Source organism: Octopus sinensis, linkage group LG11 (assembly GCF_006345805.1).
Source record: "Octopus sinensis linkage group LG11, ASM634580v1, whole genome shotgun sequence".
Taxonomy (NCBI): domain Eukaryota; kingdom Metazoa; phylum Mollusca; class Cephalopoda; order Octopoda; family Octopodidae; genus Octopus; species Octopus sinensis.
Window position 1 is genome coordinate 72,722,385 of NC_043007.1, and position 19,558 is coordinate 72,741,942.

The following is a 19,558-nucleotide window of genomic DNA, read 5'->3' on the forward strand; positions in this document are numbered from 1 at the left end:
TTAGTGATTCAGGGGGAAATATTTCCAAAGCTGTCAGAGGTTCGTTATTTTTTTGGGGGGGGGGCTTCTGGTTCAGGTAGTAAATGTTTCATTTTCAAGTAATATCGTGTAAGTTTTTATTTTATTTTGTCTTAAATTTTGTTTTATAGAGCTTGGTTCATCATGCTCAGAAGTGATAGCAACTGCAACTCCTTCGACAAGTGCACCTCCAACCCCCGAAAAATTAACCATTTTCCTTGCTGTTGTTGGAGCTATGGTTGGTCTGCTACTCCTAGGTCTCACTCTTTATTGTTTAAAGCGTAAGTATGCAATTCTTCTTCAAACATATAATGAATCAGAATCACTTAAATTTATTTATATATATATATATTAGAAAAAAAAAACACCTTTCATCAATTCAATAATGAAAAATTAAATTATACCATCTAGAAAATTATAGAAAGATTTAGTATTTCTAAATTGAATTTTCCCTGTAAGTTTGGAATAATATTCTCTCATATTATTATTATTATTATTATTATTATTATTATTATTATTATATATATATATATATATATTGATGGCTTAGCAGGCCAAAACTTTGAAGTCACTGTCAATACTATTCTTATTAAAGAATAATAAATATATACTCCATGTAAACTATTAAACAATTCTTTAGTTTAATGTGAAATTGCTTTATTATATTGTTATATTTTGGGATGGTCTCTTTTTTTAACTAAATAACCACATACACTATATACTTGTTCTTAACTTAGCTTTATTAATGTTTGTTGATGCTACTCCAAGTGGTGAACTAGCATACCTTTCAGGAAAACCTTAGATAAAATGAATCTATGGATTAAAGTTGTAGAAAAGCCAGGAACCTCCATAAAATTCCTGAACTGTAGAACGTATCCGTTCAAAAGGATTCCATGTACGTATAACAGCTATATAGTATGTAGGATGAACCCACAGGTTAACTGTAAGATTAGGAATGTAGACTGTAGAATAAGGTGTGCTGAGGGACAGTGCAGAAACAAGACAATAACATATATTGCAGAGACAGCATGTAGCATAGGGGAGGAAATAGGTGAGTACTGGTGAGAGCTTAAGGAGGACAAAAGCCTGTCAGTGCTCTATGAACATGCTCAATTAGAACATAGAGACTTGGTTAATAACATAGATGTTCATATATTATCAACCCATAGATAGACATGGCACTTAGGTTACAGAGGCCACACACATAGTTGTAGACAGACTGAGCCTTAACAGAAAACAAGTGGAACACCCCTTGACCACACTATGCAACATGATGGCTAAAGACGGAACAAAAGAAGAGGAAAAACAAGAAACACAGATACAATCAGTATAATACGTAAACCCAATTCAAATAGCTGGTCCCTCTGTTGGGTCGACATTTAGCAGACTTTTCATAGTGGTGTCTCTAAGTCTCTCTTTGCAGCATCATTAGATGCAAGTGAGCCATCATACAGACACATTTCTCTCCTATGGCATCCTGATTCTCTCTCACACACTGTCTTGCAATTCAAAACACTTCTCTGGTCCCCATGATGCAAACATTGGCAAATTTTTTTCTTATCTGTTTCCCTTCTGGCTAAGTAAACCTGTCTCCTAGCTTTCCTTCTGGTGATCTGATACAGTTCCCTGCTACCATCACTTTGCTAGTCCTTCCATGCCTGTTTCTTTTCCCTAATGGCCCTGTCAACTACATTGTTCCACTACTACGTTACCTTAGGTCAAAAAAGACTTTACACTAATCACAGATTTGGTCAGTAACTCTCAACAGGTTGTCCTGTAGGAACCTCCATTTGTCCTCCACATTATATGATGCTATATCCTCCTTTTTTTCATCAAAAGCTTCAAGTAATACGTCTCTAAATCTCTGACCATTCCAAAGATCTTAAGCTTTTAGACCCTTCTTTTCCATGCTGGTCATCTTCTGGGCAGCCATTTAGCCCTGATCTTGAAGTTGCTAACTACTAACCTATGTTGTGGGATGTATTCTTCATTTGGGTAAGTTTTAGTATTTATAAGTAGCTATCTTTTCCGTTTCCTGGCAAGAATGTAGTCAATCTGACTAATGTGTCCACCAGACTGGTAGGTGAACAGGTGACTGGCAGGTTTCCTGAAGTTAGTATTACAGATCATAAGATCCTTTGCATCACAGAATTTCAGCAGCCTGGTTTCCTCCTCACTGCAGGTACCAAATCCATTGCCACCATGTACACCTTTGAAGCTCCCTGGATGTTGTCCAACATGCTCACTGGAGTTGCCAGTCACAAAGAGAAGATCCCTGTCATTCTTCAATGAGGTAGTCTGCAAGAGGATGTCATAAAATCGGTCTTTCTGTTTATTAGGTAGCCCTGGTTGTGGGGCATAGGCCGAGATAATGGTTGCTAATCCACATTGCAGCCCTATATATATATATATATATATATATATATATATATATATCAAACCGGCGGACAAAGGCGGGGCAGTGGTAGTGTGGCGCGCGGACCTATACAGGGAGGAAGCGCTCAGCCAGCTTCAAAATCCCCTCTTCTATCGCCTCCTCCCCTCCGATCCCACCTCCTCCTACCAACAGTGAGTGTCCTCCACCATCCGCGACCTCATCTCCTCCTCTGCTCTTCCCCTCACCGCCACCAACCTCATCGTCCGCACACCCTGCACCTCCACCATCTACTTCCTTCCCAAGATCCATAAAACCTCTAATCCTGGCCGTCCCATAGTCTCTGCCTGTAATTGCCCCACTGAATACATTTCCCTATACCTCGACCGCATCCTGTCCCCCTTAGTCGCAGCCCTCCCATCCCACATACACGACACCAACCACGCCCTCCATCTCTTCAATTCCTTTTCCTTCCCTTCCAGCCCCTCACACCTCCTCTTCACATTAGATGTAAAATCCCTGTACACTGTGATTCCCCACAATGACGGTCTCCTAGCCCTCCAACACTTCCTCGACCGTCGTCCCGACCCCACCCCTAGCACCCCCACCCTTCTCCGCTTGGCTGAGCTCGTCCTCACCCTCAACTGCTTCACGTTCGCCGGGGAAATGTACCAACAGATGTCCGGGGTCGCGATGGGTACTAGGATGGGCCCCAATTTCGCCAATCTCTTTCTTGGCTACATTGAGGCCCAAGTATTCTCCCAGTTCTCTGGGCCGACCCCCGAACTATACGGTCGCTATATAGACGACTGCATAGGTGCCACCTTCCTTTCCTGTGAACTTCTCGGCCAATTCATCTCTTTCCTTTCCAACTTTCACCCCTCTCTTCAATTCACCTCCACCATCTCCAACACCTCTGTCAACTTCCTTGACATCTCTCTCCGAATCGACCACCCCTCCAACTCTCTCACCACCACCGCCTTCTTTAAACCTACGGACTCCCACCTCTATCTCAACTTCTCCTCCTCCCACCCCTTCCACACCAAACGAGCCATCCCCTACTCCCAGTTCCTCCGCCTCCGACGTTTGTGCAGCCGCGACCAGGATTTCGAGACCCAATCTCAATACCTGGCCCGCCTGTTCAGACTCCGAGGGTACCCACCTATACTCATCTCTAATGCCCTCACCCACGCCCGTCGCATCAACTGCACCACCCACCCCCTGTCTCCTTCCCCACCCACCCCCAACCGCACCCCCTTCCCCCTCCTTTTCCACCCCTCGACCCTACCCCTTCGTCGCAAGATACTACGTGCCTTCCGTCGCCTCCAGCTTGATCCCACAACCCGCCCCATTTTCCCTAACCCACCCCTGTCCTCCTTCAAACGAGCCCGTAATCTACGTGACCTCCTGGTCCACAGCACCCTCTCTCCTTCCCCCTCAGCCCCACACGGATCATTCCCTTGCTCTAGATCCCGCTGCAACACTTGCCCCTTCATCACCAACACCACTGCTGTCACTGGCTCCAACCGGCGAACTGTACGTATTAGGCACTCCTTTACGTGCACCTCGTCTGGCCTCATTTACTGCATTAAATGCAACCTATGCGGGATGCTGTATGTAGGACAGACGGGACGCCGGTTGTCCGACCGTTTCACAGAACATTTGAGGGATGTTCGCCTACACTCTTTTTCTCCCGTCGCATGCCACTTCCGCTCGGCCAGCCATTCCCTAGATGACATCTCGGTGTTTGGTCTCGCCCCCCACAATGGTCGTCCACTTTCTAGGCTCCACTTGGAGCAACGCTACATCTCCACCCTACAAACTACTACCCCACACGGACTTAACAGGTTTTTTTTTTTTTCCGGATAAACACCCCCCACACACACCTACCTACATCCCACACGCCTGTTCACACACACACATACGGATACACATCTACGTACACACATTCACACATTTAATCACACATACTTATAGACATACATGCACACACTAACATACAAACCAACATGCACATAAATACACACATACATACATACACACACACATACATATTTACACACACACACACACACACACAGACATACATACACACACACATACACACATACATACGCACATACATACACACACCACACACACACACATCGCACATACATACTTCACACACCTATACTTACATACACACACACACATGCACACATACATGTACGCACACACACATACATACACACATACCCACACATGCACACCTTTACACGAATGCACACACACATACACCTATTTGCACCCAGGCAAACCCCCCCTCTTTTCTGCTTCTGGTTTTGGTTGTTGGTTCCTCGGTTCCTGTGCAGCGGGTCGTTCGGGGGCCCCCGCGCGCGCACGCTTTAGCGCGTGCAGGGCGTTGGTCGGCCCCATGGGCTTGCGTTGTATTGTTTGTGTGTTGCGTTTGTGAGCATGCTTCGTGTGTGTGGGCGTGCTTCGGGTGTGTGCGTGCGTATGTATACATACATAACCACACACACGCATGCATCCCTACCCACATACATACACGCACACCTACTCACACACACACTTACACACACACATACACACACACACACACATACCCGCACACACACACACATACATACATACATACATACACATACCTACTTCAGACATACACATACACACCTACACTCACACTCACACGCATACACACACACACACATACACACGCACACATACACACACACACCTACATACATACATTACACTTGTACACACACACACATTCATACACACACACACCTACACAGCCATACCGTCACTCATACATACACACATACCTACACACACACACAAACACTCACAGACACACACCCATACATACATACACCTATACACACACGCCTACACACATACATACAACACATACATAAACACACACACATACATACGCACACACACATATACTTACACACATGCACACACACATACATACATACATACATACACCCACACACATACACATACTTACATACTCCTATACGCACATACATACACACAGACATACACACATACACACTCACACATACATACACACACACATACTTACACACACACTCGCCTGCACGCACACACACACGCATGACTAACACCCATACACTCACACTCACATACACACACACCAACATATACACGCACACACACACCTACACTCCCACACACATACATATGCACCTACATACACACACACACACGCATACACACGCATACATACATATATTACACACGTACACACACACCTACATACACATGCATACACACACAAACACACACGGACACACCCATACATACATACATACATACACCTATACACACACGCCCGCACACCTACATACACACATGCATACACACACACACGGACACACCCATACATACTCACATACATACACCTATACACACATGCCTACACACCTACATACACACACATGCATACACACACACATGTACGCACATACACACACATATACGCACATACATATATACCTACACACGTGCACACACACATACACACACACATACGCACATGCATACGCATACATGCATACACACACACACACGCACGTACACATACATACACACACACATACATACATACACCTATACACACACATGCATCCTACACACACAGACATACACACTCACACATACATACACACACACACACTCACTCACACACCTGCATGTACGCGCATACACATGCACCTACACACATTTCCACACACACACGTACATACATACACACTCATACACACACACACACACACACACGGACATAATCTATATACACACATATACACACACATACTTACTTACATACATTCATCGGACACACTGACACCCAGACTTACACACAGACACACTCACACATCCACACACATACATACTTACACACACACTCGCAGGCGCGCGCACATACACGCTTGTGCACGTTCGCGCACGCATACGCGCTTGCATGCACCACGCTCTTGGTTTGACTGACCAGATCCCCTGTACGTATCTGGGGCTGGCGCGTGTCTTTGGGTTCTCCCACGCCTGTCGCCGCGGGACCACTCTTCCATCTTCCCCTCCCCCCCCCCCTCCGCTGCAGTTTTTTTCCTTAACCCCCCCTCTTTGTACACACACGCACACACATACACACACCCACTCACACACACATTTGCATATATATATACATTACACTTACACACACTTCAAATTTACTTGCCATACACACAACTACGCACACTGGATACACTACCACTCTACACACACCTTGGCACGTTACATACGCCCCCACCCTTTCCCTCCTTCCCTTCTTCCCTCCTTCCTCCCATTTTTTACCACTGACCACTCACTCGAGACTTGCTTTGTCATCTGTTCGCCCTGCACGCACTAACATATACATATTTGTTTTTTTATCTCGCCTCACACACACATACACACACGCACACGCACACACATACATACACACGCACACACACATACCTCCCTGTTTCTGACCTGCCTTTCTCACTTGCTAGGGTACCCCCACACACTCCTTTAACTCTACTACTGCCTGCTACTAGCCACTGTCCACCATACACACACACGCACACACACATACACACACCCTCGTTTTCTCGCACACCTTTTTTACCATTCCCTCTTTGATTCAGCTCTCCTGTTTTTAAAAAACATTTTCCTCCTTTTTTACAACTTCCGTCTTTTCAGTATGTGACCTCGTGAAGACTACCTGCAATTTTTTTTCCTCTGTCCTCCCGTCTCGGGATCTTTCTTTCTCCTATGTTTCCGACGAAGAGCTCCGCTCGAAACGTCATACCCTCCTTCTTCCATTTTCCTGAGCGCCTAATAATAATAATAATACTGTAATTGTTCCATGTGTTGTTGTTTTTTCTGTTTTCCTGTTTGGATTAACCTTATATATATATATATATATATTTGGTTACATTCTCTGAGTGATTGGTGTTAGGAAGGGCATCGAGCCATAGAAACCATGCCAAATCAGACTGGAGTCTGATGTAGCTCCTCAGCTTACCAGCCCTGGTCAAACCTATGCCGGCATGGAAACATATGTTAAAAATGATGATAATGATATATATATATATATATATATATATATATATATATTTATATATATATATATTTATATATATATATAAAATTTAAAGGACTGACCACTAAAAGTGGACGGTCAACATGCTAAATATAGACGTCAAAATTGCTATTTTCCACGAAGAATGTGTTCTCAAATAAAAACTCAGCACAAACCAAAGTGTAAAAAATAAGCAAGACAAATGAAAATATACGAAATAATAACGATTACCTATGTACCGATCAGGTTCAATTGTTAATATCCACGCATATGGATACGTGGATATCGTGGATATTAACAATCGAAACTGATCGGTACATAAGTAATCGTTATTATTTTGTATGTTTTCATTTGTCTTGCTTATTTTTTACACTTTGGTTTGTGCTGAGTTTTTATTTGAGAACACATTCTTCGTGGAAAATAGCAATTTTGACGTCTATATTTAGCATGTCGACCATCCACTTTTAGTGGTCAGTCCTTTAAATTTTATATGTAAAAATATTTTAATCTTTGGATTTTTTTAATATGCTAGGCCACTGGTTTTAATTGATTAATATCAATTTCTACCCTTATTCAATTTTATATATATACTAGCAGTATTGCCCGGCGTTGTTCGGTTTGTAAGGGAAATAACTATATAAGCATTTTTGAGAGTTATAGCCAAAAAATAGCAAAAAAATGCATTAAAAATGGAAAAAAAAATGAGGGTAAATTTTTTTTTAAATCGTTGACTATTCGTAGACATTTTTAGAGAGTTACTTCCCTTATATAATAGCGAAAAAATGCATAAAAATGGAAAAAAACGATGGTAAATTATTTTTAAAATCGTAGACTCATCGTAGACGCGAGCTATTACCCAGAAGGGCTCGATATGAATTAAGAATATAAGATACCCGGTTTTGGTTAAACTGCACCGCAAAATATGGGAGTAGTTAGGAATCTAAATCGTACGAGACAGACACACAACTTGACTTTTATATATAAAGAAGACTAGCAGAATTGCCCGGCATTGCTCGGGGCTGAATTGCTTGAAAGTACTGTTAATGATTGCACTGAATTATGATGATTATTCAGGCAAATATTGATATAAGTTTACGGTGGGAGATAAGGACTTAACGATCAAATGTGTGCCATTGCATTGTTTTGGGGGAACCAAATTTCTAATGAGCATTATAGGGGCACCAACTTTAAGTTTGAGAATGTGTGGTGGTAGTCCGGGGTGCTCAAAGGAATTGAGTACCTCTATTGGATAGTTGATGACGTCCTGTGGGTCAGGAGTTGTATCGATAGACTGATAAACATAGACTTCCCCAGGAATGAGTTTTAGCATTTCATCATTAATATGGTGAACAGTTTTATTCCTCGGGGCCAGTATAGCCTTTTGGCCAATCCAATCCATATTCTGATAATTAGCTTGTAGATATGGGAACACTGCATCTCTGAGATCAGAAGGCGTCTTAACAATGGTACAAATGGAATCGATGGCAATATTACCATTTTCATCCCCTGGTATTTTGCCTTCGCCAAGTGCAAGGAGGGTGTGAGGAAATGCTGCTGATGTGATATTACGTCGCATATGAGCACGCATATTGGTGTGAAGTTTGAGAGTTACTTCCCTTTATTTAAAAAATATGCATTAAAATGGGAAAAAATGATGGTAAATTATTTGTAAAATCATAGACTCATCGTAGACGTGCGCTAATACCCAGAAGGGCTCGATATAAATCACGACTATAAGATACTCGGTTTTAGTTAAACTGCATCGCAAAATGTGGGAGTAGTTAGGAATCTAAATCGGAGTAGACAGACACACAACCTTTCTTTTATATATAAAGATTTTCGTCCTAAAAAACTTTGTATGGAGTGAATGGTTACCTCTATGGAAATATATACACACACGTTATACATACATGTGTGCATAGATGAATATATAAATACATTTAAATATCTATATACACTTTTGGGCGATCTTTCTGCTTCTTAGAGATAACTTTAGATGTTATTTTTGTTCTAAAAAACTTGTGCGGAGTGAATGGTTACCTCTATGGAATATATACACACACGTTATACATACATGTGTGCATAGATGAATATATAAATACATTTAAATATCTATATACACTTTTGGGCGATCTTTCTGCTTCTTAGAGATAACTTTAGATGTTATTTTTGTTCTAAAAAACTTGTGCGGAGTGAATGGTTACCTCTATGGAAATATATACACACACATTATACATACATGTGTGTATAGATGAATATATAAATACATTTAAATATCTATACACACTTCTGGGCGATCTTTCTGCTACTTGGATATACTTTAGATCTTATATTCGTCCTAAATAACTTTGTATGAATTGAAAAAGAAAATGAATTGAAATTTTTACGAAAGGAATTTGTTTACATACATGTGTCAAATGGCAAATGTTTGTGCAGTTGTCCGAAATGGAACCAGGGTAAATGTGTGGAACTGATGTATTATAATGAATAGTCCTTCTTGTGAATATTAATTTGATTAATATGAACTGAAAACCAGTGGTGTAGCATAGGTGATCTTCTTCTAGCAAAAAGGATGACCAGTCTGAATGGGTCATCCCTGTCACACACACACACACACAGTCACACACACACACACATGCACACACACACACACACACACACACACTCACACACACGCACACACACACACACACACACACACGTTAGCTTACAATTTTATTTATATATTTGCGTGTCTATGTGTGTAAAGAGGAAGTGGGAGTAATAGGCAGAGTAAAGGCTTTGAAGTGAAAGAGTGAAATGTTAAAATATTGAGTTTTCTCGAATTTTTTCTTAATTGAGGGTCAAATTGAAAGAAATTTTGTATGCCATGACCGAATGGAAGTACTTTGAAAAATCATAGGTAAACTGTAATTGAAGAAATTGTGTGAGGAGTAAATCGTTATGTATTTATTTGTTTCTGTTTGCTGTGTTGTTTTTTTTGAGTAGTGGTTTAAGGTACACTTGCAAAGAGAAAGTAGGAGAAATTATGGTGATAGCATGAGTGAAGCAGTTCATCCCTTTTATATAAATACTTTCACTTTAATCGTTGCACACTTGCAAAGAGAAAGGAGGAGAAAGTGTAGTGGTAATGGTATTAGTGAATCACTTGAACTGAAAGAGAAAAATTGTTAAATAGTTAGTTTTCTCTAATTTTTGCTTAATTGGGGGTGAAATAGGAAAAACTGTACCTGCCACGACCCGATGTATTCTACTCGTAAAAATGATAGGTAAATTCTAATTGAAGAAATTCTATATTGTAGATTTGTATAATAAACAAACGGTTTGGGAGGCAGATAAAATCTGCCTTTTATAATAAGAAATATATTGGTGTGTGTGTGTGTACAAGTGTATAAATAATTCATGTGTGTGTCTTTGTGTTTGTTCCCCTCCACCACCTGACAACTGGTGTTGGTTTGTCTGCATCCCTGCAATTTAGCAGTTTGGTAAAAGAGACCAATAGAATGAGTACTAGACTTCAAAAATAACTACTGGGATTAATTTGTTTGACTAAAACCCTTCAAGGCACTGCCCCAGCATGGCCACAGCCCAATAACTGAAACACATAAAAAGATCAATTTAAGAAGTAGGTGACTAAGTTAGTAAAGTGAAGTATCTTTGAACATGGCTTAGAGTTATTATTATTAGGAATGATCTATTTCTCTAGAAATTCAATAACCTTTTGTTTCAACAACTGATATCAGATTAAGATTAGCCAGCCTCATTTTTTAAGGTCACATTTAAAAGTTCTTGCATGTCAAGTGACCACATAGCAGCTTCCCTTCCTCTGTGGATGATTATGTCTATTTTGAAATCCCACTTTTGTGAGCTGAAGTTTAATTGTGGCTGGTTTTGGAATTTTATTTTTTTGGGGCCATGTAAATTGTGTGATTAATTCTATTGATCTTGTATTTAGTTAAAGAAATTCAATCCTTTAATTCTAATATAGTATTCTTTTAGTCTTTTACTTGTTCCAGTCATTTGACTGCAGCCATACTGGAGCACTGCCTTTAGTCGAACAAATTGACTCCAGGAATTATTCTTTGTAAGTTTAGTACTTATTCTATTGGTCTCTTTTGCTGAACTGCTAAGTTACGGGGACGTAAACACACCAACATCAGTTATCAAATGATGGTGGGGTGACAAGCATACACACAAATATATATATATATATATATATATATATGACGGGCTTCTTTCAGTTTCTGTCAACCAAATCCACTCAAGGCTGTGGTTGATATTTTATTATTGATTGTGTAAATTTATATTTTCAGGAACGCTCCGAGAGAAAAGAGGGCTGATATTTTATACAGAGGACCATTCTCACCTTTGTGAAGCCATCGATCAGTTTATATCTTTCATGAATAAGAGTCAATGTAAACTAGAAGTTGCTGCTCGGCTAGTGAAAGGTGGTGATCCATTAAGACTGAGTTTGGAAATTCAAAAGTCTGATTTTATAATTCTTGTTTACTCTGAAGCTCTTCACAAAAGAATTCAGGCGTGGAGAAGCAACCAAGATTACATAAATTTTTTTAAAGAGGATAATTCAGCACTTTTGACACCTTCCCTTCTCACGGAACTTAAAGCAAGCAAAAAACTTATCATTTGTAAGTTTCCTTGGGTACAAAACCCCAGTAACAGCAGTGAATTATCTTCAATCAAGTGTTACACTCTTATAAAAGAGTTGAACTTGCTTATTCAAGAAATCCATGGAACAGGAATGGACCAAGAGCTTGCTGTTCTTGTCAAAAGTAACAAACTCAATCATAAATTTAACACTTTGACAAACACGATTAAGGTTGCTGGCAACTTTGAAAAAGATAATTCCAATTGGTTTGAAGACAAATATATTTGCCCCAAGAAAATGGAGTCTTTAAATGAAATGCCTGATTACAGTGAAAGATTAGATGAAGATGAACATAGTATTTACTCCGGCCCTTTAAGTGAAATATTTGAACAGATAAATGTAAACAATGACTCAGTAGCTTAAAAGATTCACAGGCTGGATTCATTTGTTTTAAACAAAGATTCTGTTTCATTTTTACATTTTTAAATCTCATCCTGGATCCTTCCTGTTTTTCTTTTACACTCTGCCTCAATGTAAACATCTCTTACCTGATGTTCTGCATTCTTCCTTCTCTCATAGAAACAGAAACAGCAAAATCCACATTTAACATTAAAAGAACAAAACAACTTATATACTTTTGCCCATTTCATTGACATGTTAGAGAGAGAAATGATTATATTTTTATGAGCAAAGTTTCCAAACTTCAGCTTTATTATAGCTAAGTCTTCAGTTTTTGATATTGATAAATATATATAAAGCCATTTCATTCTAGCATGGATGATTAGCCAAAACCAATAATAAACTGTTATATTATTTTATTAACTCAGTGGGTATTTGAACTGAGAATGTAAGAAGAAGAAATATTTGCAAAGCAGTTATTTTTGATGCTCTAATAATTCTGCCAGATACTGCATAATTAAATATAGTTAACAAGTGTTTCATTAGACTGAGCTGAGGAATTCGAAGTTATAAGAGCCTTGAATAGGAAGTATCTCCAACATTTTCTTGCAATAATGCAGTTTTCTGTTGGCTCCTCCAGGGTTAGAGGAAACTTTGAATTCATCAGCTCAGTGTAATGAAACACTTGTTAACTATATTTAATTATGCAGTATCTGGCAGAATTATTAGAGCATAAAAAATAACTGCTTTGCAAATATTTCTTCTTTTTACATTCTCAGTTCAAATCCTCCCGAGTTGATAAAATAATATAGCAGTTTATTATTGGTTTTGGCTAATCACCCATGCTAGAATGAAATGGCTTTATATATATTTATCAATATCAAAAACTGAAGACTTAGCTATAATAAAGCTGAACCAGATGGCTGCACCAGGCTCCAATCTCGATCTGGTAGAGTTTCTACAGCTAGATGCCCTTCCTAACGCCAACCACTCCGAGAGTGTAGTGGGTGCTTTTACGTGCCACCGGCACGGGGCCAGTCAGGCGGCACTGGCAATGTTCGTTTATCACACAGTTTCAGAACTTCTTGTAAGTTCTGTAATGGTTAAGACATAAAATCCTTGTAAAAGAACTTTGTGAATTAGTTTGAATTCAACACATTGAAATATTGCAGGAAAATTAAAACTGTCTATTTTTCATCTCACTAAAATGTAAAGGTCTATTAATGTTTAGAGCATATTCCAGAAGTTTGTGGTGTTTTTTTTTTTTTTAATCCATTAAACATTCCATATTTTGATAGAATTTTAAAGTGAAAGTAAGTCTCATTACTGCTATTGTTTCCATATTTCAAAGTGCTTTCTTGATCATTTGTCATTGCAATTTTACAACATATCAAGGTGGTGAGCAGGCAGAATCATTAGCACATCATTTGTCTTACATTCTGAGTTCAAATTTCCCTCCAGGTTGACTTTGCCTTGCATCCTTTTGAGGGGGTCAATAAAATAAGTACCAGTTGAACACTGGGGCCAATCTAATTGACTTACTCTCTCCCTCTAAATTGCTGGCCTTTTGCCAAAATTAGAAATTATTATTAAGGTAGTGAATTGGCAGAATTGTTAGCACACTTGGCAAAATACTTAGTGGCATTTCATTCATCTTTATGTTCTGAGTTCAAATTCCACCGAGATCATCTTTGCTTTTCATCCTTTTGGGGTTGATGAAATAAGTATCAGTTATGCATTGGGTTGATGTAATCAACTAGCCCCATCCCCTAAAATTTCAGGCTTTGTGCCTACAGTAGAAATTATTATTAAACAGTTTGAGGTGATGAAACAACAATAAAAGAATTATATGCTACAATCAACAGGCACATGGTGAAGCTGCTAAATTCTTTAATTTTGACTCTTTACTAGAGATCATGGACATAAGCATATCTGAGTCTGTAAGAAGATGAATTCCTATATTGGTTGGTGCTATAAATATTATGTGATTTTTGTATAAATATTTATGTGATTTTTGTATATATTAAGATATTGACTCATATAAAATAAATATATATATCATCATCATCGTTTAACGTCCACTTTCCATGCTAGCATGGGTTGGACGTATGACTGCGGGCTGGTGAACCAGATGGCTGCACCAGGCTTCAATCTTGACTGGTAGAGTTTCTATAGCTGGATGCCCTTCCTAATGCCAACCACTCCGAGAGTGTAGTGGGTGCTTTTACGTGCCACCGGCACGGGGCCAGTCAGGCGGCACTGGCAACGACCTCGCTCGAATCTTTTACACATGCCACCGGCACAGGTGCCAGGAAGGTGATGCTGGTAACGATCATGCTCGAATGGTGTCTTTTACGTGCCACCGGCACGGAGGCCAGATAGCCGCTCTGGCAACGATCACACTCAGATGGTGCTCTTATATATATATATATATATATATATATATATATATATCTTTATAAAATTTGTTATCATCATACAGGTTTTAAAATTATTAAATGAAATGTTTCTTTTTTAATATTCCATGTTGAAAACAAAATGGATATGTGGTATTAATTACGAAAACTAGTTGGGTTCACATTTTTCTTTATATAAAAACAATACTCTCCATTGATATGTAGAGATGTTACATTTGGTTATGAATCAGTTTAAACTTGTTTGGAAAAAATTATGCATAACAAAGCTACATTTATGTTGACTGTCATCCTATGGAGATGGATTTCATTGTTATTCATTGAACATTTATTTTTATGAATTGGTTAGATTTTATATTTTCAGATTCATGGATAATTAAAATTTTTTCATTACACATTTGTTAATTACTCACTTTTCATCATATATATATTTTACTTGCAAACCATTCCAAAAAAACACTTAAGCCTGTAATATTTAAGAGGTTTATATTTTTATACTTTAACCATTGTTATCTGTTTTCAAATTAGACTGGAACTGAAATTGCCATTTGAGAAATATGACTTACATTTCAGTTTCTTTCTAACTCTTCTTTTTTTTCTAGTCTAGAATCTCAATTTAATTCTTTAGCTTTCAGATTACTCTGTCAAATTTAATAGTTATTTATTCACATTGCTTTGAATTAATCTTTTATTATCTCATAGCTTTGAGATTTTGATGATGTGATTATTTATTTTTAGAATGACACTATAGGCTGATCAGTAGGTTTGAACACAAAACAGGTCAAACCAGATATGGCTGGTTTAAATGCTTAAAGGGTTAATGAATTTCAACTAACTAAATAACTTTTATATAAACTGATGTTAAATACAATTTGACAATTTTTAATTACTTATACTAGCAGGACCCATGAATATTTTATGGAATTAATGGTGAACTTTTTGGGTTATTTCTGAAAACTTTATCCAAAAAACCTGAAAGTGTAGCCTGTGTTGTGTTTGTATCAAATGATAGTTGCTCATCTGCTAATCACTGAAAAGTGAAGAAAATTGGAATATGATGGTTACTTAATGCACTTTATATATACATTTTATATACTTTATGCACAATTTCATAGACTTAATACACAGCACTCTCCTTCTTTCCCTACCCTCTTTTTCACTCTCCTTTTTCTTTCACTCTTCACCTTGTCCCTCAACTAATCATATGAAAGCATTACAGATGGGCTAAGTAACAGATAAAAGAAAATTAGTTACAAAAATATTACACTTTACACACACCACAACCTCTCCATCTCCTTTCCCTTCCTTCTTCAACTAGTCACATGGAAATTTTATGGACAGGCTGGGTAACGGAATTATTATTATAAGATTCCATAGGCATAGGAGTGGCTGTGTGGTAAGTAGCTTGCTTACGAACCACATGGTTCCGAGTTCAGTCCCACTGCGTGGCACCTTGGGCAAGTGTGTTCTACTATAGCCTCGGGCCGACCAAAGCCTTGTGAGTGGATTTGGTAGACGGAAACTGAAAGAAGCCCGTCATATATATATATATATATATATATATATATATATATATATGTATGTGTATATGTTTGTGTGTCTGTGTTTGTCCCCCCAACATCACTTGACAACCGATGCAGGTGTGTTTACATCCCTGTAACTTAGCGGTTCGGCAAAAGAGACCGATAGAATAAGTCCTGGGGTCGATTTGCTCGACTAAAAAGGTGGTGCTCCAGCATGGCCACAGTCAAATTACTGAAACAAGTAAGAGAGTAAAGAGACGTTACAATATTTTACCAATTATAATTTCTTTTTATTTTTAGTATTTTTGTACAATAATTCTTATAGCAATTTATTGTGCCAATTCATTCCATTTTATACTTTTGTACAATTATGGTTCTCTATTTTGAAGTGTTTTGTTGATCATGCTTTGTTCGACACTTTAATAAAACTGGTCAGATCCAGCTTCTCACGCCTGCCCTACAAAATCATTTTAAAAATAAACAATCACATCATCAAAATTCCAAAGCTACATGATAATGCATGATTAATTCAAAACAATGAATAAATAAGCATTACATTTAAGAGAGTAATCTAAATGGCAAAGGGTTAAATATTTGTTACCATGACAATGGGGGAAGGAATTTTCATACATGTTCTGGCTCAAGCAGGAAATGTGAAATGTCTTTACAAATCATTCACAGATATAAAAAATATTTGATGTACAAAAGCTTTTACTTTTTAAAAGCATATTTCCTGTTTATAAGCATATGTCAATACATGTGTGTGTTTGTAAATGTTTATTTTATTAAAATGTTTTTCAAGTTAAATTGGTCAGTGTTTTTGTTTATTTACTATACAATTGTATTATGTTAACAGAAACATAGAATTGTCTTTTCTGTCTCTGTTATGTTTGTTTTTTATGACACCTTCTGTTATAAATTGTTCTTATTCCAAATAATGTACAAAGTGGTATCAAAATGTTCCCAGACTAGTTATGCTTAATAAACAAATGACTTATTTATCTAAGTTTTAACATCATCTCCTTCGAAATAATCACCTTGTATAGCAATACACTGGTCTCAGAGTTCCTGTCACTTTTGGAATCCAGCCTAGAAGTTGTTCTTCATAAGTCAGTTGAGGACCTTCTGTGATTTGCTCTGGATCCTGACAATGGTGTTAAAACAGCAACCTTAGAGCTGAATTTTTATCTTGGGGAAGAGATGGAAGTCCACAGGTCCTAAATCTGGTGAAAGAGGATGTGGAAGTGATACCTTGTTTTTTGATGAGAAACTCACAAACGAGGAGAGCTTGGTGACAGTGCATTGTTGCCATGAAGAATCCAATACTTTACGCTCCACAGATCCAGTCACTTTCACTGAATGACTTCCCTCAAATACTTCAAAACATTGCAGTAGAACTCTTGATTGATGGTCTCACCCTGGGGGATGAATTCTTGATGCACAATACTGTGGATGTTGAAAAAAAACTATGAGCATGCTCTTGATTGAGCTGTGGCTCTGTCATTGCGTATGACCCATTGCCTCGTTGCTGTAATCTTGCCAAAGCATGCTCAATGTCTCTGTAGCAGACTTTTGAAGTTTAACACAAAATTTCATGTTGGCTCTTTCAATTTCCTTATCCATGACAAAAAATTGCAGGCTACAGCAATGTTACCTGCCACATTGCCTTATGAAGGTCACTGCTAGCTCTTACTGTGCATACAACTGTGTGCTGCCATCTGTTGGTGCATTACAGAACTAGCCCTGGAACTTTTTGATACCACATCATAAACATTAGTCATTTGATGCCTCTCATTTGCAAACTTACAGAATCTTACCATTCTTTACTTTGCCTGAAGCTGGTCCTCTGCTTCTGTAAAATACAGCAACTAGAACTGGTTCATTGCATATAAGCTGACACAGTTTGCTATAGTTTGTAGTGAGCCACACTTGCATGGACTATTTATATTTAAGTCACCACCAGTTGGTTTATGCAAATTGTTACCAGGCTATGGTCAGGGGTTAGAAAAAAATGAGAAAAGCTATCAATCTGCAAGTCTTTCTCTGTAAATAAAATAATCATAGAGGCTGGTGCATAAATAGCAGGCAGACTGAAGTTCTTGTCAAATATATGACATCAGTTCCATTATGCATCTATGTCTACACACTGATATGTTATGAATTTGAACAATATGAATGGGTTTTACTTGTCAGTTCCCATTCTTCATATTACATTTCATTTTCTGTTCATTTTTCTTTTGTTTTAATGATACTGTTCTAATCACCTTACCCAGTAACTACTTGCACTCCTCATAAAATGTCTTGCTGACTCATGTTGTCATATTATTGTTAACTGGTCCAGAGAAAAGTGATACACAAGTGACAATTTTAGTTTTCTTCTCATAGATGAACAGGCTGTCAGGCACTGTGATCCATTTTTAGGCAGCAAGGATAATCAAGATCTTGATTCCAGAGTTGAAAAATCTCTAAATGAAGCCGAATTAGCAGATTTACATCATTGGCATTATCAAGTTTTACATTCTGATTTAGCCATTGAAGGTGTGACTTTAGCCTTAGCCAACCTATGTGAAAGCACATAAAAACGTCTCAAATATGGAAAGTATAGTATGGCTACCTAGAAGAGATAAGCTATGGAATCTTTTCTACGCTAGGCACAAGACCTGAAATTTTGGGGGAGGAGGCCAGTTGATTAGATCAACCCCCAATACACAACTGGTACTTAATTTATCAACCCCAAAAGGTAAAACTTCTGAACAAGATGGTATTTGCATAGAGGTGCACAAACATGATGGCAGACAACTTGTGAGTAAGCTGCACAAATTGATGTTTGATTTGGGAAACTGGAGCTGTTCCCCAGCAGTTCAAAGATGCATCTATAATGCACTTAAAACAAAAACAAGGGGAGGAAGAGTGTATGTGATAATCACAGGGGAATAAGCTTGTTGTGTATAGCAGGAAAAATTCTTGTGAGGGTGATACTTAAGCGCATCAATAAACATGTAATAAACAACATTTATCCTGAATCCCAATGTGGATTTCAGGCTGGGAGATGCGCAGTTGACATGATATTTGCCCTCTAACAAGTTCAAGAGAAAGCATATG

The 19,558-nt window shown here is 38.4% G+C and overlaps 1 protein-coding gene across 1 annotated transcript in view; it reads left to right on the top strand.

The window, feature by feature from the left end:
* Positions 1 to 12,735, top strand: part of LOC115217394 — a 79,772-nt gene extending 67,037 nt beyond the window's left edge. The window contains exons 9-10 of the mRNA XM_029787077.2: positions 150 to 299; positions 11,828 to 12,735. Coding sequence (XP_029642937.1) covers positions 150 to 299; positions 11,828 to 12,543 — 866 coding nt within the window. The 3' untranslated portion in view covers positions 12,544 to 12,735. The remainder of the gene's footprint in view (positions 1 to 149; positions 300 to 11,827) is intronic.
* Positions 12,736 to 19,558: the final 6,823 nt, after the last annotated feature.